At 54.6% G+C, this 15928-nt stretch overlaps 1 protein-coding gene across 1 annotated transcript in view; it reads right to left on the reverse strand.

Moving 5' to 3' along the window:
* Positions 1–15928, reverse strand: part of Hmcn2 (hemicentin 2) — a 153141-nt gene that overhangs the window by 49458 nt on the left and 87755 nt on the right. Inside the window, exons 44-61 of the mRNA XM_036185910.1 lie at positions 15611–15772; positions 14094–14375; positions 12644–12811; positions 11909–12022; positions 10933–11019; positions 9857–10048; positions 9157–9327; positions 8918–9031; positions 8283–8425; positions 7364–7514; positions 5736–5954; positions 4390–4503; positions 3873–4060; positions 3241–3337; positions 1942–2103; positions 1672–1785; positions 646–848; positions 67–148 (exon numbers count right to left, since the gene is read on the reverse strand). Of these exons, the coding sequence (XP_036041803.1) occupies positions 67–148; positions 646–848; positions 1672–1785; positions 1942–2103; positions 3241–3337; positions 3873–4060; positions 4390–4503; positions 5736–5954; positions 7364–7514; positions 8283–8425; positions 8918–9031; positions 9157–9327; positions 9857–10048; positions 10933–11019; positions 11909–12022; positions 12644–12811; positions 14094–14375; positions 15611–15772 (2763 nt within the window). The remainder of the gene's footprint in view (positions 1–66; positions 149–645; positions 849–1671; positions 1786–1941; positions 2104–3240; positions 3338–3872; positions 4061–4389; positions 4504–5735; positions 5955–7363; positions 7515–8282; positions 8426–8917; positions 9032–9156; positions 9328–9856; positions 10049–10932; positions 11020–11908; positions 12023–12643; positions 12812–14093; positions 14376–15610; positions 15773–15928) is intronic.

A 15928-nucleotide genomic window follows, 5' to 3' on the forward strand; every position in this document is an offset into this window, starting at 1 on the left:
AGATAAGCTTCCGAGAGCCCAGAAAGACTCTGTTCTTACAATATCGGGGTCCAGGCTGGGCCTTACCTTGGATGGTGAGGACGAAGGTCCGGGTGGCCTCTCCAGCTGTGTTGCTGACTTTACAGCTGTACACTCCTTTATCTGATGCCTGGTGTGTGGAGCAGAGATTCCCAGGATAGAGTGGCCTTGTCTGGGAAGCTTTAGGGAGGTAGTTCCCCCCCTCCCGCCGCCGCTGCCCCTGCCTGCCCGCCTCTCTCAGTGCCTTAGGAAGTGGAGACCCTGGAGATCAGGAGAGCAGACTTGGCCCAGTATGCCCTGGTCTGCCCTTTGCTGTGGGGCTGGAGCTGGGTCAGAAGGTAGGAGCCCAGAGGGGATGTTCAGGGGAGAGATACATATTCATTCAACAAACATTTGAGAGCCTGACCTGCACCGGTATGGAAGGGCTCTGTTCAAGGTCACTCTGAGGCAGACCTGAACTGGGGCTGGAGTCCAGGCCTTTCCCAGGTCACTTGCAGGAGGGTGTGCATCTACTTGGGTCAAGGAGATGACACCCCCACCTCCTCCCACACACCTTCCACCTCCTTCCCCAGGCCTCTAGGGGCAGAAGTGCTGTGTCCACTGTCCAAATTGCCCATGGCCACTGACCTGTGAGTCTAGGATTTCCAGGTTTTGTCCACCTTGTAGACCCTGAATCCGCTGCCCCAGGGCTAGGGGCTGCTGGTCCTTGAACCAGGCCACAGCTGGCTCTGGGAATGAGTCTGTCTCACAGCTCAGGATAGCTTTGTCCCCTGCTCTGACCAGAATGGCCTCCTGGGGACCTCCAGAAGCCTGTTTAAAGCTGGGAGGAACTGAGGGCAGGAAAGCCCAGTGAGGCACAATGGCCTTGCCCACATAGCCCCAATGCACCATGGGTAAACGGTTCAGGGAGGCCCATGTGATCAAGTGGACCTGACCCAGGGTTGCTGGAGGACTCGAACCCAGACCAGCCTACCAGAGCCTGCTGGTGGCCATTGGTACTTAGATGGCAAGAAAGATGCTAATAGCAGGCTTTTTGGTTTTCTTTTCTTTTCTTTTGTTTTTTGTTTTAAATCTCCTGACTAACACTGCCCCTCCATGGTGATCCCTCAGGCCCTGGCACTCATGTAGGCATCCACATGCAGTTATGAGCCCTCAGGGCCTGGCACAGCTATGCATTTAGAAATGAATGAACCTGTCCCAGAGCTGAAAAGAACCTTCCAGGGAGCCCTGGCTGCTGGCACTGCAGACCGGCTTTCCCTCAGGGAATTCCAAAGACCAAGAGTGCTATCATAGGTTACAAGCCAAGGACCTTGGACCTTCCTGACCTAGCTCTTAGGGTTCACCACTGCTCAACTTGACCACCACCGAATCTCACTGTGAGACAGACAGTAGGTCAAGGGCTGCATTTCCCTCCCTCCCATCTTCATAGGGATTGTCACCTTACAGATGGGAGCTCAGAGATGGGGAGACACTTAGCCCAAAGTCACAGAGCAAGCCTGTGCATGGCTGCATCAACCCATGATGTATCTGACTTTCAAGACTACAATTTAATCGCCATGAGACTGTGCTTCTTAAACAGGATCCCTTGAGGAGGACAAGGATTCCCCGGGGGCTCATGGGAAGAGCAGATGGCACATGTGGAACAGGACATACCCAAAACGTTGAGCTGTACTGTCTTCCGGTCTCGGCCTGCAGCATTGAGAGCCTCACATAGGTATGTTCCGGAGTCAGCTGGCTGTGCCCGCGTGAGCCGCAGTGTGTGGGTGCCTGCGGACAATGGCCCCTGCACCAGCAGCCACAGGGCCCTGGGCCCCTCTCTGTCCCTAACCCTCCCACATGGGCAGTTCTGTCCCAGGTTTGGGACAACATCTTAGATTCCCCCACCAGAGCCTTGAGCTGGGCACAAAGCTTCAGTTTACCAACCAGGAAGGAGGAAAACCTCTTGCCCCAGGGAGAGAGGCTGGCCATCCTTGTACCACGTGACCTCAGGCCTTGGGTGAGCATGGACTTCGCAGGGGAGGGAGACACTGCTGTTGAGGGTGGTGGTGAGCTGGTCGGTGTGCCAGCCTGAGATTTGTGGTGGGACTGGATGAAAGCAGAAATGAGAGCTTACACTGGGGAGCACAGACCAGGGGTGAGAGTGGGAGAGACACACCAAGGAACCGGCCTAAGCTCCCAGAGCCACCCCTGGGGTATCTCCACACAGCCCTTGGAGGGCAAGTTTTACTAGCCAGAGCTACTTTGCACAAGAGCACAGAGGGGCTTGATCATAGCAGTACAACTACTCTCCCAAAGCCACACAGCTATCAGTGGCAGTACCCAGACAGCTGTTTGTGACTTTGAGGACTCAGCACTGTCCCATCCATCCTCAGGGATACAGCTGTCCCCACATCTGGGCTCATGGTGACATAGAGGTCAACAGTAGACTTGGGATGGTAAGACCCTCTCACCTGGGTTATCCCTGAGAGTAATTTTACAGTTCTAAAGCTAGGCCAATTCCTTCTCCTATGAGTCATTTAGACACAAGTCAGGTGCACAGTGAGTGCCCACTAATGATGCTGTGAGGCCCCAGAAGAACCCCCCCAACAAAGCTGAGGCCCTAGAAGAACTCCCCCACCAAAGCTGAGGCCCCAGAAGAAACCCCCCACCAAAGCTGAGGCCCTGGAAGAACCCCCCCCCACCAAGGTGAGGCTTCAGAAGAATACCACCCCCCTCCAAAGCTGAGGCCTCAGAAGAATACCACCCCACTCCAAAGCTGAGGCCTCAGAAGAACACCACCCCCCTTCAAAGCTGAGGCCTCAGAAGAATACCACCCCCCACCAAAGCTGAGGCCTCAGAAGAATACCACCCCCCTCCAAAGCTGAGGCCTCAGAAGAATATCACCCCCCACCAAAGCTGAAGCCTCAGAAGAATACCACCCCCTCTAAAGCTGAGGCCTCAGAAGAACACCCTCCCTCCAAAGCTGAGGCCTCAGAAGAATATCCCTTCCAAAGCTGAGGCCTCAGAAGAACATTCTCCCCAAAGCTGAGGCTCCAAAACACCCCCCCCAAAGCTGCTCCCAGCCACTTGAGGTTGGTCCTAATGTGACTGAAGTCTCCCAAATGCTCTCTGTCCCGGGATGTGGCTGGGGTCAGGCCGGGGTCCCTGAACTCTGAGTGTAGGTGCTCGGATACCCTCGAGGAGAGACAGGGAATGCACAGAGGTCCCTCTCTGCCATCTCACCTTGGACCTTGAGGGTAAAGAGCTTCTCTGCAGACCCCGCCTGGTTCTCTGCCACGCACATGTAGCTGGCAGCATCCGCTGCCTCTGTGGTGGAAACCTGAGGGTGCAGAGGCCAAGGCTGACAGCTCTGAATGGATCCAGAGGCTCCATGGCTCATCCCCACACTGCCATGAGCATCCTTATCTCCCAGAGCAGACATGTGGGCCACCGGTGCGCACAGTGTCTGGGAGCGGTCGGTCCCTCTGAGGCCTGTCATGGGCTCGGTGTTTTGGGGAGGGAGACTGCTGTTGGTTGGTTGTCTGTAGCTAAGCGGACAAGAAGGCCATGTGGGGCTGTGCTGGTCTCTGGAGGAGCCTTGCAGCTACGGCGTATGTCTAGCTCCCGGTGTCAAGGATTGCAAAGGGTTGCCTCCCCAGGCCTGGGCTGGTTCTGGGTGTGGCACGTGTGCTTCTGTTTGGCAGGAGTGACTGATACTTATGAACACTAGGCAGCCCTACATGACCAGCTGGGCTCCTCACAGAAGCCATTTGCTGTGCAGAATGCACCCCCATGCTCTAATGGGCCTTTGTAGGCCCAGATGACACTGTCCCTTGCTTCCCGGAGCCTTTACCCCAAGAGGAGTCTATTCCTACCTGCAAGACTTGTCCCTCCTCCAGGACCTGCAGCCGTGGGCTGGGGGACACAGGCAGCCCATTCTGGAGCCATGAAAGAGTGGGTGCTGGGTTCCCCAGAGCTGGGCACCGTAGGCTGACGGCACTGCTTACGTTCACAGTCACCTCCTCTACCAGCTCCTGTGTGTCCCCCAAGATCACCGGTGGTGCTGGGGGGAGGGGAGAGCCAGAAGTGCTTTAGGTATGGGGCTCCAGGCGAACATAGTGGAAATGAGGGAGACTTTGGGTACCAGATGCTTGCCAGGGTCCTTGTGTCCCCCACACTACATCTCTCAGGCCTGGAAGCAGCTAAGAATTCTGGGTTTTGGAGAGGGTATAGTTTGTTCAAAGTCACACAGTGAGAAAGTGACCATCTTGGACTTTAAAGCTACTTTTGCCTGGCTTCAGAGACCGAGCTTGCAATCCTATCACAGACCTTCTGAGCACAGAGGAATGGGACCCCCCACTCCCCAGGGACCTTCAGAAGGAGGCCACTCACTCAGTACCAGGAGTTGGTAATGCAGCCAGTCCTCGCCCACCTCATTGGAAGCCTTGCACGAGTACCTGCCCGCGTCCTCTGCCTGCGCCAGGGACAGTTGCAGGATTCGGCCTCCTGCAGAGACATAGGACAGGGGCCTGAGCTCAGGGACAAGGGCCCTGACTCCAGAGCAAGGGAGCCGTTTCTCCTCTGCAGGGCCCAAGTCGCCCTCATCCCTTGCCTCATCTGGGAAGTGAGATTCAGTCCACCCAGATCATAGGTCAAGGCGGGTCAAGTCCACGTGCAGTTAATGGCCTGCTGCCTGCCAGGTCTCAGGTGCAGGCTCTATAGTGTGAGAGCTGTTGGTAGCCCATCTCACAGATGGGGAAAATGAAGCCCCCGGCAGGGTTAGCAAGAGGGTGTAGTTGGCTGGCTGGGCAAATGCAAGAGAAAGTGTCCTCAGAGGCAGGGGTTACTTCTAGGGCAATGGCAGCTGGGAGCAAGGGAGGAGTTGCCTGGGACCCTTTGTGACCAGGAGGCAACCAAGAGCAGAACCTGGTCTCTACCTAGGGTCACTGTGTGCTAAAGATTCCAGGTGAGGAGTCACCAGCCAAGGCCGTGGGTGGCTTGACCATGTCAGAAACAAGGTCTCCTGACTTCCAAGCTATGGAGGTGAGGCCAAGGCCACAGGGTTTCAGGTGAGAGCTGGGGTCCATTTGTGACCAGAATCTACATTCAGTTAACTTGTGACCACATCTTTAACATGCTCAGGGTTGGTAGCCAGGGTTAGAGGTCAGCAGTGGGATTGGAGGTCAATGCTAATATGTGGGCCAATCAGTGGCTGGGGTCAGGGGTTAACTGAGAGCTGGGATCAGCTTGTGTTTGGGGTCTGCATTAAGGATCTCCTCATGACCGAGTCCAGAGTAACAGGATGTGAGCTAAGGGTCTCAGGCTGAGGTCAGCAGCAGCTTAGGGATCAGTCCAGGGGCTTCCACCTCGGAAAACCCGCCTCACATGCATGGTATCTCCCCACGACCTAAGGGTTCCTTTTTCCGCAAGGGCCAAGTTCAAAGCCTGGGACAACTGTTCATCAGAGACTGTCATAACTGACCTCCTGTCCCCCACCCAGCCCCGGTGCTGGTCTGGACCTGGCAGGCACCATGCAGATGCTAAGCCAGAAGACTACCCATCCCCCTTGGTGCAGTCAGTGGGGCCTGAACAGCAGTAGCATAGTGGGTCCATAATGGGAGCAGGGCAGGCCAAGGGAAGCCAGGCAACCTTTACCCTCTGTTTGCAAATACCAGCGAGGGTCTAGAGTCGTCACACGGTACCACCTGAGCTCACATTGCAGGCAGTGTCTGGCCTACCTTGCAGCACCGAGACCCCATCTGCAGCTGACAGGGGCTGACCCTCCCTGTACCAGGTAAGCTCGGGTGGTGGAACAGCGTTGGTGTCACAATACAGGTAGGCTGGGTTGTTCTCCACGACCTCCCGGTATTCTGTCACCCTGCCCTGGGCTTCCTCCTCATAGGGCAGGAGTTCAAAGCCTGCATCGAGATCACCCACCTTCTGGAACATGGGGGGCACTGCATGGAGGGAGACAAGTCATTAGGAATATAATAAAGGCTTAAAGCTGCTCACCACTGTTGCCAACCAGCCTGGGAGGCACTGCCACCCCCTGCCACACAAGCTACACCCTGCAGGCAGGTCAAGGCATTTCTTCATCTTACGCCCCCAGGGGCTGCCTATGAAACCGCCATGTAAGCCTTAGGAAAAGCCCCGTGCTCTGTGGAGGTCACACCCTGGTGACCTCAGAGAATCCTGGTGGCTGGGTGTGGTGGTCACACTTGTCATCCCAGTTCTTAGGAGGCTGAGGCAAGAGCGTCGCCTGGGCTACAGTAAGACTGGCTCAGAACAAAATGAAATAAGATCAGATGACTCCATGACACTTCTTGCGGGGCTCCAGGCAGCTGTCAAGCCTTTGCCCACATTTGCTGGTGGGTACACAGAGGCACAGCACCCTCAGCAGTGAGGACCCGAAAGCTCCCCTCCCCTCCGGGTCACCCACTTTAGTCACATCTCCAGTATCTTTTCTCTTTTTCTTTCTTTGAGACAGGGTCTCACTATGTAGCCCAGGCTAGCCTCGAACTCATAGAGATCCACCTGCCTTTGCCTTGAGGTGCTGGGTTAAAGGCATGCACCACCATGCCTGGCTTAGAACACCTGTATTTTGCAAAGGATGAAACCAAGGCCCAGAGGGAGGCCAGTGACATCTCCAGGTCATGCAACCCAGTAGTGAGTGACAGACCAGGGTGAGGCAGCTGAGGGCCAGAGGAGGCAGAGGAGAAAGTGTACTACTCTCTTATTAGTCACTGCAGAGTGCTGTGTGGTAAAACCCTGTCTTTCCTTTGTCTGACTTGGTCTCCAGCCTCCCTGCTTCCGTTCCTGACTCCCTTCCTGATTTCCAGCCTCCAGCCTCCCTCCAGCCTCCATGTCTCCCTCCCCACCTCTCCCCAGCCTCCCTCCAGCCTCCATGTCTCCCTCCCCACCTCTCCCCAGCCTCCCTCCAGCCTCCAGGTCTCCCCACCTCTCCCCAGCCTCCCTCCCAGCCTCCAGGTCTCCCTCCCCACCTCTCCCCAGCCTCCCTCCCAGCCTCCAGGTCTCCCTCCCCACCTCTCCCCAGCCCCTTGGCCCTTTCCAGCTTCCCTTTCTCCCTGCCTCCTTCCTTGCCTGCCTCCTGGCCACTTAATCCTGATTTGAGGCAGGTACCCCATCTTCTGAAACTTATTCCTTAACCAGGGCAGACAGAACTGTTCTGCTTCTGGATGCTGAAACAGACAGTCAATGGGGAATGCCTCTTTACCCTAAGCTAGTTCAGCGCTCCTGATGCCCAGCCAATGTTGATGCCATGGGTCACAGCCTTCTACCTGGAACCAGCATCCTGTCTAGGGCCCACTGGTTGCTATCACCCAGCCCACCCTATGGTGACACGCACCTTGGATGAGAACATTGAAGTCTTGGTCATCCTCGCCTGCTACATTGGTGGCCACACACAGATATCGGCCAGAGTCAGAGACCTGTGTGGGTTGGATCTGGAGCAGCCGCCCCTCCCCCAGGACATGGAGCCGCTGGCTGGGGGTCACAGGCTGGGGGAGGATAGAGAGGGACTGAGATAAAAATCAAGATCATTTATTTGTTTTGAGATAAGGTCTCATGTAGCCCAGGCTGGCCTCCAACTATGTAGCCAAGGATGACCTTGAACTCTTGATCCTTCTGCCTCAGCTTCCTAACTAAGTGCTGGGATTACAAGTATGTGCCGCTGCACACCCTAATCCCTCTCCCTCCCTCCCTCTGTCCGTCCATCCATCCATCTATCTATCTATGGTTTTTTTTCTGTTTTCTTTTCTTTTTTTTTGAGCTGAGGATCAAACTCAGGGCCTTGCGCTTGCTAGGCAAGCGCTCTACCACTGAGCTAAATCCCCAACCCCCTATGTTTTTTTTTCAAAACATCGTTTTTCTGTGTAGCCCTGACTGTCCTAGAACTCACTCTGTAGACCAGGCTGGCCACCCAAGTGCTGGGATTAAAGGTGTGTGCCACCACTGCCCGGCAACCTACTCTATATTTTAATAAATAAAAGTCAGACCATAATAGAAAGTGATGGATGAGATCAGCCAGTGACTCTGTCAAGCCAAACCTGTATGGTCTCGAAAGTGGAAAGAAGCGAAGGGCTGGACAGAGTCACTTGAGGTTGGAAAGGGTTTGCTTGTTTGTTTTAAATTAAAAACTGAAGGGTGAGTAAGCAGGGTCAGCTCTGGGGCTAGGTGCCTTCAGGGCTCTTCTTTCTGCAAAGACCTGAACAGGGCTAGTGAGAGCGAAAGGTGGGCGTCTAAGGCTGTTGGGGTCCTGCACTCACCCTTCCGTCCTTGTACCAGCTGATGGCGGGCGGGGGCACGGCCCAGCATTCACACTCCAAGGTCAGGCTGCTGTTGACTTTGGTCTTCACTTCCTTCACACTGACCTCCCCCAAAGGGTCATCTTTGGAGATGGAAGGGGGAACTGAAAAGCCACAGGATGTGTGAGGAGCAGTCCTGGGGAGGGTCCTGAGACCCCGACCCACCGGTTATGGGTGGTTCCCTAACGACAAGGCTGGTAGAATAGCATTCTTCTGGAAGGGAACCCATCTGTACCCACTTAGGTTAGAGAGAACAAAGGGACAGGGGTTATGAAGCAGAGGATCCCTGGGGTGGCCTCTAGAGGGCCTTCTTGGGGCCTAGGTGTCAAACTGAGGGACCCCAGGTTGTGTCTCCACACCAAAAGTGGCAACAGGAAGCCAGGACTGGAGGAGCGTTGGGGTCAACATGACTAAAGTCTCAACACTGTCCCTTCCTCTTACCATCACCAGGGCAAGAACGGAAAATGACAGACACCCCACCCCAGCTGCCTGTGACTCTCAGGAAAAATAGACACAGGAAAGTGCCCTAGGTCTCAGGTGTAGCCAGGACTCCTCTGCCAGTCCAGCCGATGTCCCAGGGGTGGTAGGGGGCTCACTGAGGACTTCCACGTGGTAGTTCTTTGTGGCTTCCCCCAGCTCATTGGTGACCACACAGGTGTACTGGCCAGCATCTTCCTTCTGAGCATTCAGGATCTGTAGTCCGTGGGTACCTGCTTGGAGAGCCATGGCAGGAGTTACCCCAAAATAGGGCTTTCCCATAGACGTGAGCTCAGACTGACCCAGCCTGGGGACAGGTTACCATATGTCTTCCCAAAACCCACCCCAAGGGCATCACCTGGGAGGAGCTGAATGTTCTTAGAGGCCTTGAAGGGCACCCCATCCTTTATCCAGGTGATATTGGGGGATGGAAAGGCCAGTGCCTCACAGATCAGGGAAATAGGATTGTTGATGGTCACAGTCACTTCCTCGATGGCATTCTCAGGCATTCCCAGGATGGAGGGAACCACTGTGAGGGGGGCGGCAGGGAGGCCCTGGTTAACAAGTCTAGATCAGGCCCAAGGACCCTGAGGACCAGGACAGCTAGGCCCTCAGGCTTATCCTTGGTGCTACAGTTGTGTGATGAAGATGGGAAGTGGAAGTTCAGGGCAGCCAAGCCCTCCTCCACCACAGAGCTCCAACTGCAGGGCAAGTTGACTATCCAGTCTCTCTGGTGCCTCTCAGTGTTGACTCAGTGTGTGGTCTCGCTACTTATTCAACCTAAACCTTCTTGGTTCTGCTGAGGAGGAGGGGACTTTTTGGCTAACTGCTTCCTGGATTTGAAGCTTCATTTTCCTGCTCCTGCAGGGTGCACTCTTACAGTCTGGGCGTGAATTGTCACAGGAAGGGCTGTGCTGAAAGCCGGGTCCCCAGCTGGAGTTGCTATGGAGATCTGACATCTGGCTGCTCTTGTGTGTGCAGTCACTCTTGGAGTTGCCTGCGGGAACCCAGGTGGCTGGGGGGTGGGGGGTGGAGGAGTGGGGGTGCACCGCACTCACCCAGCACACTGAGCTGTGCGTGTTTGGTCTTCTCCCCCGCCGTATTGGCAGCGATACAAGAGTAGTGGCCGGCACTGGACAGATTGGCCTGGGAGACCCACAGGAAGCTCCCATCTGGGGACATCTCATAGGGGTCTCCAGCAACCAGGGACTGGCCATCTTTGAACCATGTGATCTTTGGCGGTGGGTGACCTATATGAAGAGAAGACAGATCATTCAACAAGCTCAAACCAGATGGGCTCAGGGGTTAGAGGTGGCTCTGGACAGCACAGATGTGGGGTTTCCATCTCCATTCAGTATGCATAGCAGAACAGCCTGGCCGTTTCTTCTGGAATTCAGCTGCCTTACAGGAGACTAGGCAGAGATGGCTTGATATAGACATGCAAGATACATTCATCCATCTACCCTTCCATCCATCTGTCTGTCTTCCTGTCTTACTGCTCACTCACGTATGGATCCTTCCGTCCATCCATCCATCCATCCATCCATCCATCCATCCATCCATCCATCTTCCTACCCACTTAAGACACACTTATTAATTGACCTATCCATCGATTCATCCATCTCCATTCATCCATTCTTTCATTTACTCATCCACTCATCCATCTATCCATCCCTACCTACACACTAGCCACTCATCAATCCAACCACCCACCCTGCTACTCGTCCATCATCTTTATTTAAAAATCCATCTATCTACCCCTCTCCCACCCATTCATTCACCACCTTCTCTTTATCTAGGCTCATATCTCCCCACCCTCCAGCCCTCAAGCATCGGCAGAGGGGAGCCATGCACTCAGGAGTCTGGGTCTGGGTCCTAGAGGAGCTCAGACACTACAGATCATTATGGTTCTGTGTGGTTAGTGCAGGGGCAGGAAGTCCTGGTGTAGTGGGACCTGGGAAGCAGCCAGACAAAGAGACCCTGTAGAAGATTCTGGCAGGTGACTGCCCTCAGCCAGGAGCAGAGCAAACAGTAAGGCACATCAATGGGCCTGATCCAGAGAGCGGAAGTGTAGAGACCCTTGGTGGGTAACCTTGGGGTCGGGGGTTGGCTAAGCCAGTTTCACCACCCTCACCTGTTGCATTGCACACCAGCTGGGCAGTCTGTCCCTCAGGCACCTTGATCACCTCCTCCAAGTCTCCATTTTCAATACTGGGAGGAACTAGCAGGAGGAATGCAGACAGTTTCTGATGGGGTGGCCCACCCAGGCTATCCATCCACAGAGCAGGAAGCTAAGTTTCCTGTGCCTCAATTTTCCCATTTCCCCCATGCCTGGTCCTACTCAGAAGTCAGTCTAATCAATTGCTACTGGGAAGACTCTGGACAGAGATGTCAGTGTGGTGTTGAGAATGTTTGCTCCCCCCACTTTGGGTTAATCCTTACTGTTTCTGGAGAACATCAGGGCAGCTTCAGTATAGAGTGTGTGTGTGTGTGTGTGTGTGTGTGTGTGTGTGTGTGTGTGTGTGTATGTGGGTGTGGTGTGTATGTATATGTGTGTACACCTGTGTGGTATGTATATGTATGGTGTGTGTTGCATATGTATGTGTGGTGTGTGTGATTTCTGGTGTGGTGGTGGTGGTGGTGGTGGTGGTGGTGGTGGTGGTGTGTGTGTGTGATATGTGAATATTGTGTGAGTATGTGGTACAGTCACATGTACATGGGTATACATGTACACATGGAGGCCAAAGGTGAACCTCAAGCATCATTCCTCAGGGAGCATTCACCTTTAAAAAAACAAAACCAAAAAATTCTGGGTCTCTCGCCCAGAATTTGCTAAGCAGGCTAGGCTGGCCAGCCAGTGAACTCAAGAGATCCTCCTATTTCCATGCCTAAGTGTTGGGGTTCTGAGCAAGCACCACCACACCCAGATCGTTTTCCCTTTACTTGGGATCTGGGGATCAAACTCAGGCCCTCGCACTTCCACAGCAAGTTGATTGAGCATCTCCCCGCTCCCAGAGTGCAGGTTCTGATGAAGCAAAGCAAACAGGGCCCAGCCTCCTCCAGCAGGAAGAGGCTTCCGATGCTCCTAAGAACATAGAGCTGTGTCTTACCCAGGACTTCTACGCTGAAGTTCCTCTGTGCCTCCCCAGCCTCATTGCTGGCCAGGCATGAGTAGAGCCCTCTGTCCTGCTCCCGGGCTGCGGTCATCTTCAGCATCCAGCCACCTGGGGAAGGAAGGGAAGGTATGGGCTTGGCAGCCTCTCCCAGCTCCTGATGTCAAGCATTGACACACAGCCATCTGCCTCCCAAGGTCCCATTCCTCTAGTAGGGGACCTGAGCCCTTGAGAGTAAACATAGGATAGAGCACAATATCAGAATAAACTTGAGGACCTGTTATGGCAAGAAGGACCTGACATGCTGGCTCCTGGTGGCTCTGGGCTAGGGCTAAGAGGCAACAGTGAGCTACATAGTCCTGATTTATTTCAGATGCTCATTTTGTTCCAAGAGTCCCCCTCCTTTCCTCCCAAAAAGGTTTCTTCTCCCAGGGATCTTTGAAGCAGAGCTGGTTCCTCACAGATCTTGTAAGACCCACCTGGGGCAGATAACACACACATATATATCACCACTATTCCTACACTCATGGCAGACATTACTAATCGATTGCCAATCCCCTTAGTTCCAGTTTCTGGGTTCCTGTCTATACAATGCATCTGGCAACCTCTTCCAAGTGGGAAATGTGTTCGCAATCCCACAATTGATGGGCCACTGAGGCCTGACAGCTTGGGGTCAAAGATCGTAGGCATCTAACAGACTAATCTGGAAACACACCTGGCTTGGTGCCTTACCTGCCAAGAGGTAGGTGTCCTCTCCAGGGCTGATGGGCTGTCCCTCCCGAAACCACTGGACTTTCGGGGGTGGGACCCCTGCAGCTTCACAGAACAGTGTCAAGGAGCCATGCAAGGTAGCAGTGACATTGGTCAATGAGTCCGAGTCTCCAGTGAGTTGAGGAGGTACTAGACCAGAGAGAACTGTATTCAGAGGGTAGACAGAACTCCTGTCCATTCCACTTTGTCTGCTCAAGGACTCAAAGCCCCACTCGTGAACTGGGAGGGTCCCAGCTGCTTCCATCAAAGGTGTGATACCCACACATGGGTACTAATGTGGCCACAAGTGGGCTTTGGGATCAGGCAGGAACCTCAGGCCTCAGTTTCCCCACCCTTTCAGAGGGATATAAACAATCCTCCTCCTCCTCCCTCTTCCTCTTCCTCTTCTGACAGTGTCTTATGTATCCCAGGCTGGTCTTCAACTTGCTATGTAGCCACGGATGATCTTGAATCCTTCACTTTCCTGCCTTTACCCCTCGAATGCTGGGATGTCAGGGGTGTACCACAATGCCTGGTTTATTTCGTTCTGGTCATGGAACCCAGGACTTTGTTGGTAGAATGCTAAAATACTCTTCCAACTGAGCTATACCTGGCCAAATGCACAAAATTCCCTCGTCCTGCACCCATTGTGGGGCAGGAGCCGAGCAGGGTGGAATGCCTACCAAGGTGAGCCCACACCCACACTCCAGTCTGTGCTCAAGACAGTGGCAATGCTGTCTTTCTGGAAAGACATTCCACTTCTACCCCTGGGGTGATGAGGCATGGAAAGCTTAGAACCCCAGGAGTGGGGCCTGATGAGAGGCACCTTCCCAACCCACCATGCTCATCCCTTTCCCAGCCTTCTCTGGGACCACACCCTGCCTCCACCTGAAATAGATCCGGGTACAGAGCAGGAGTGATAACGGGCTCCAGGACCCCTCTCTTCCTGTACATCCAGCAGCCACCCAACTCCCACTTAGTCTTTCTGCTGCAGTCCCTCTTCCAGGCAGGGGTCTTGATTCTTCTCTAATGTGTGCGGCTCTCCAGCCTTCCTACCCCAGATCCTCCAAGAACACCCCACCAGCCACATGGAACATGGATTACCAGGAACAGGATGAGAAAAGGCCAACAGGGAGGGCAGGGAGGTCAAAAGGAGTCAGGAGGAAGGGAGGACATGGGTGTTTTGAGAACAGCACTCAGGAGGGTCCTATTGGCCATGGCCCGCAGTGACAGTCCTCATCAGAGCCCAGACTGAAGAAGCCCCAATGTCTACAGCATGGCTCTAGGGTTGTGCATGAGACTGCCTGACCTTACTCTCTCCAGCCCAGCCCAGCCCAGCCCAGCCCAGCCCAGCCCAGCCCAGCCCAGCCCAGCCAGCCCAGCCCAGCCCAGCCCAGCAGCTCCATCCTCTCCACAGGCCACCAGTCCTCACCCAGAACAGACAGTGTGAACCTCTTCTCGGCACGCCCAGCTGTGTTCTCAGCCACGCAGCTGTAGCCACCGGCATGGGAGGCCTGTGCCTGTTCCACGTGTAGGCTGTGGTTCTGATTCTGAAGCCTCAGGCCGGGTTCCATCTGGACGGGTTGACCATCCCTCTCCCATGTCACCACTGGCAGGGGCTTCCCTGTGGCATTACAGTCCAGGGTGGTGTTTCCACCCTGGACCACGGAGGCTGCTGTGAGCGGTTCCTGGGGGCCAGTGATCCGAGGAGGAGCTGAGGTGGGGAGGAAGGCCTTCAGTGGGGGGAGTTAGGGATGCCTGATAGCAGGAGGACTGGTGTTAGGGCCTCTGGACACAGGCATTGGGCCTATGTTCTTCCTTGTACTACAAGCTGTATGACCTTGGCCTGTTTACTTCACCTCTCTGAGCCTTTCCATCCCTGCGGCAGAGTGACAGCTGTGTCCGTCCATCAGCGACCTCTCAGACACACTGGGGATCTGGCTGGGCTGCTCCCTGGGGAACAGACTCAGCCATTCCTGGGCTGTGTGGTTTCAGTCTCCCAGTGGGTGTCTCTCGTTACCCACGCTGGCTTTGAACTTGTATTCCTCCTGCCTTAGCCTCTCAAATAGGGACTACAGTGGCCAGTGCCTTTCTGGGATTCATTTTCTGCCACTTCTGGTGGGTCATGTGGCTCCGGCTGGCCTTGAACTCACTATGTGACTGAGGACATTGAACTGACCTTCCTGCATCCTCTCCCAAGTGTTAGGATTACATGCTAGATAAGCACTCTGTCAACTCAGCAAAGTCCTCAGTCCCATCAGCGTGGTTTTTACAAGGCCAGGATTTTGCATTCCCCACACCCTACCCTCCATGTTCTCTGTCTCTCTGTCTCTGTCTCTCTCTGTCTCTGTCTCTCTCTGTCTCTGTCTCTCTGTCTCTGTCTCTGTCTCCCTCTCTCTGTATGTGCCTATAGCATGTTTGCTTATGTATGTCCGCATGTACGTACATGTGGAAGTCTGAGGTCTGCATATGGAATCATCCTCAGTTCTTCCATTTTATTCATTGAAGCAGGGTTTCTCAATCAAACCCAGAGCTCACCGATATAGCTAGTTTTAACAGCCTACTCACTCTAGGGACCCCCATCTCTGCCTTCCAAGGCAAGGACCCCAGTAGACTGCCACACCCACCTGCTATGTACAAGGGCTCTGGGATCCAAACTACGGTTCCCATGCTTGTATAGCAAGTGCTTCGACCACCAAGTCACTCTCCAGCAGGATTCCTGTCACCAGCATAGGCTCTATAGTGGCTTTGTGCACACTCATTTCCAACCATATCAGGGCATGCTTTCCCTGCTAGACCTCGGAGGCACACAGAGGCCTGCTGTCCCATGTGCACAAGTTGGGAATTGAGAAGCTGGGCTGGAAGCCTTGCTGTTCCCACCTTTGTGTGGCCTAGACTTCAGCTCTTTCCATTCATCTGTGCATGCTCCCCAGCCCTGGCAGGGCTTACCCAGAACCTCCAGCTGCTGCTCCTGGCTGCTGGTCCCCACTGCGTTGCTGCATTCACAGACGTATGTCCCCTCCTGGGCCGACTGGGCCTGTCCCAGGTACAGCAGCCTTCCTACAGCCAACACCTGTCCGGGGTCGTCCCTCTCCCCAGGCAGGGGCTGACCTGGGACAGTGAGAAAAGGGTTCCAGTCCAGGGACCTGAGGTCCTTACATGAGGAAAAGTGGTCCTCCCAACCACCAGCTCCAGCCTCTAGGCACCCTCATAATGACACCTCCTCCAGGAAGCCTTCCCTGGATCCTGGCATCTCTCTGAGCCACC

The sequence above is a fragment of the Onychomys torridus genome, chromosome 4, assembly GCF_903995425.1.
Source record: "Onychomys torridus chromosome 4, mOncTor1.1, whole genome shotgun sequence".
NCBI lineage: Eukaryota > Metazoa > Chordata > Mammalia > Rodentia > Cricetidae > Onychomys > Onychomys torridus.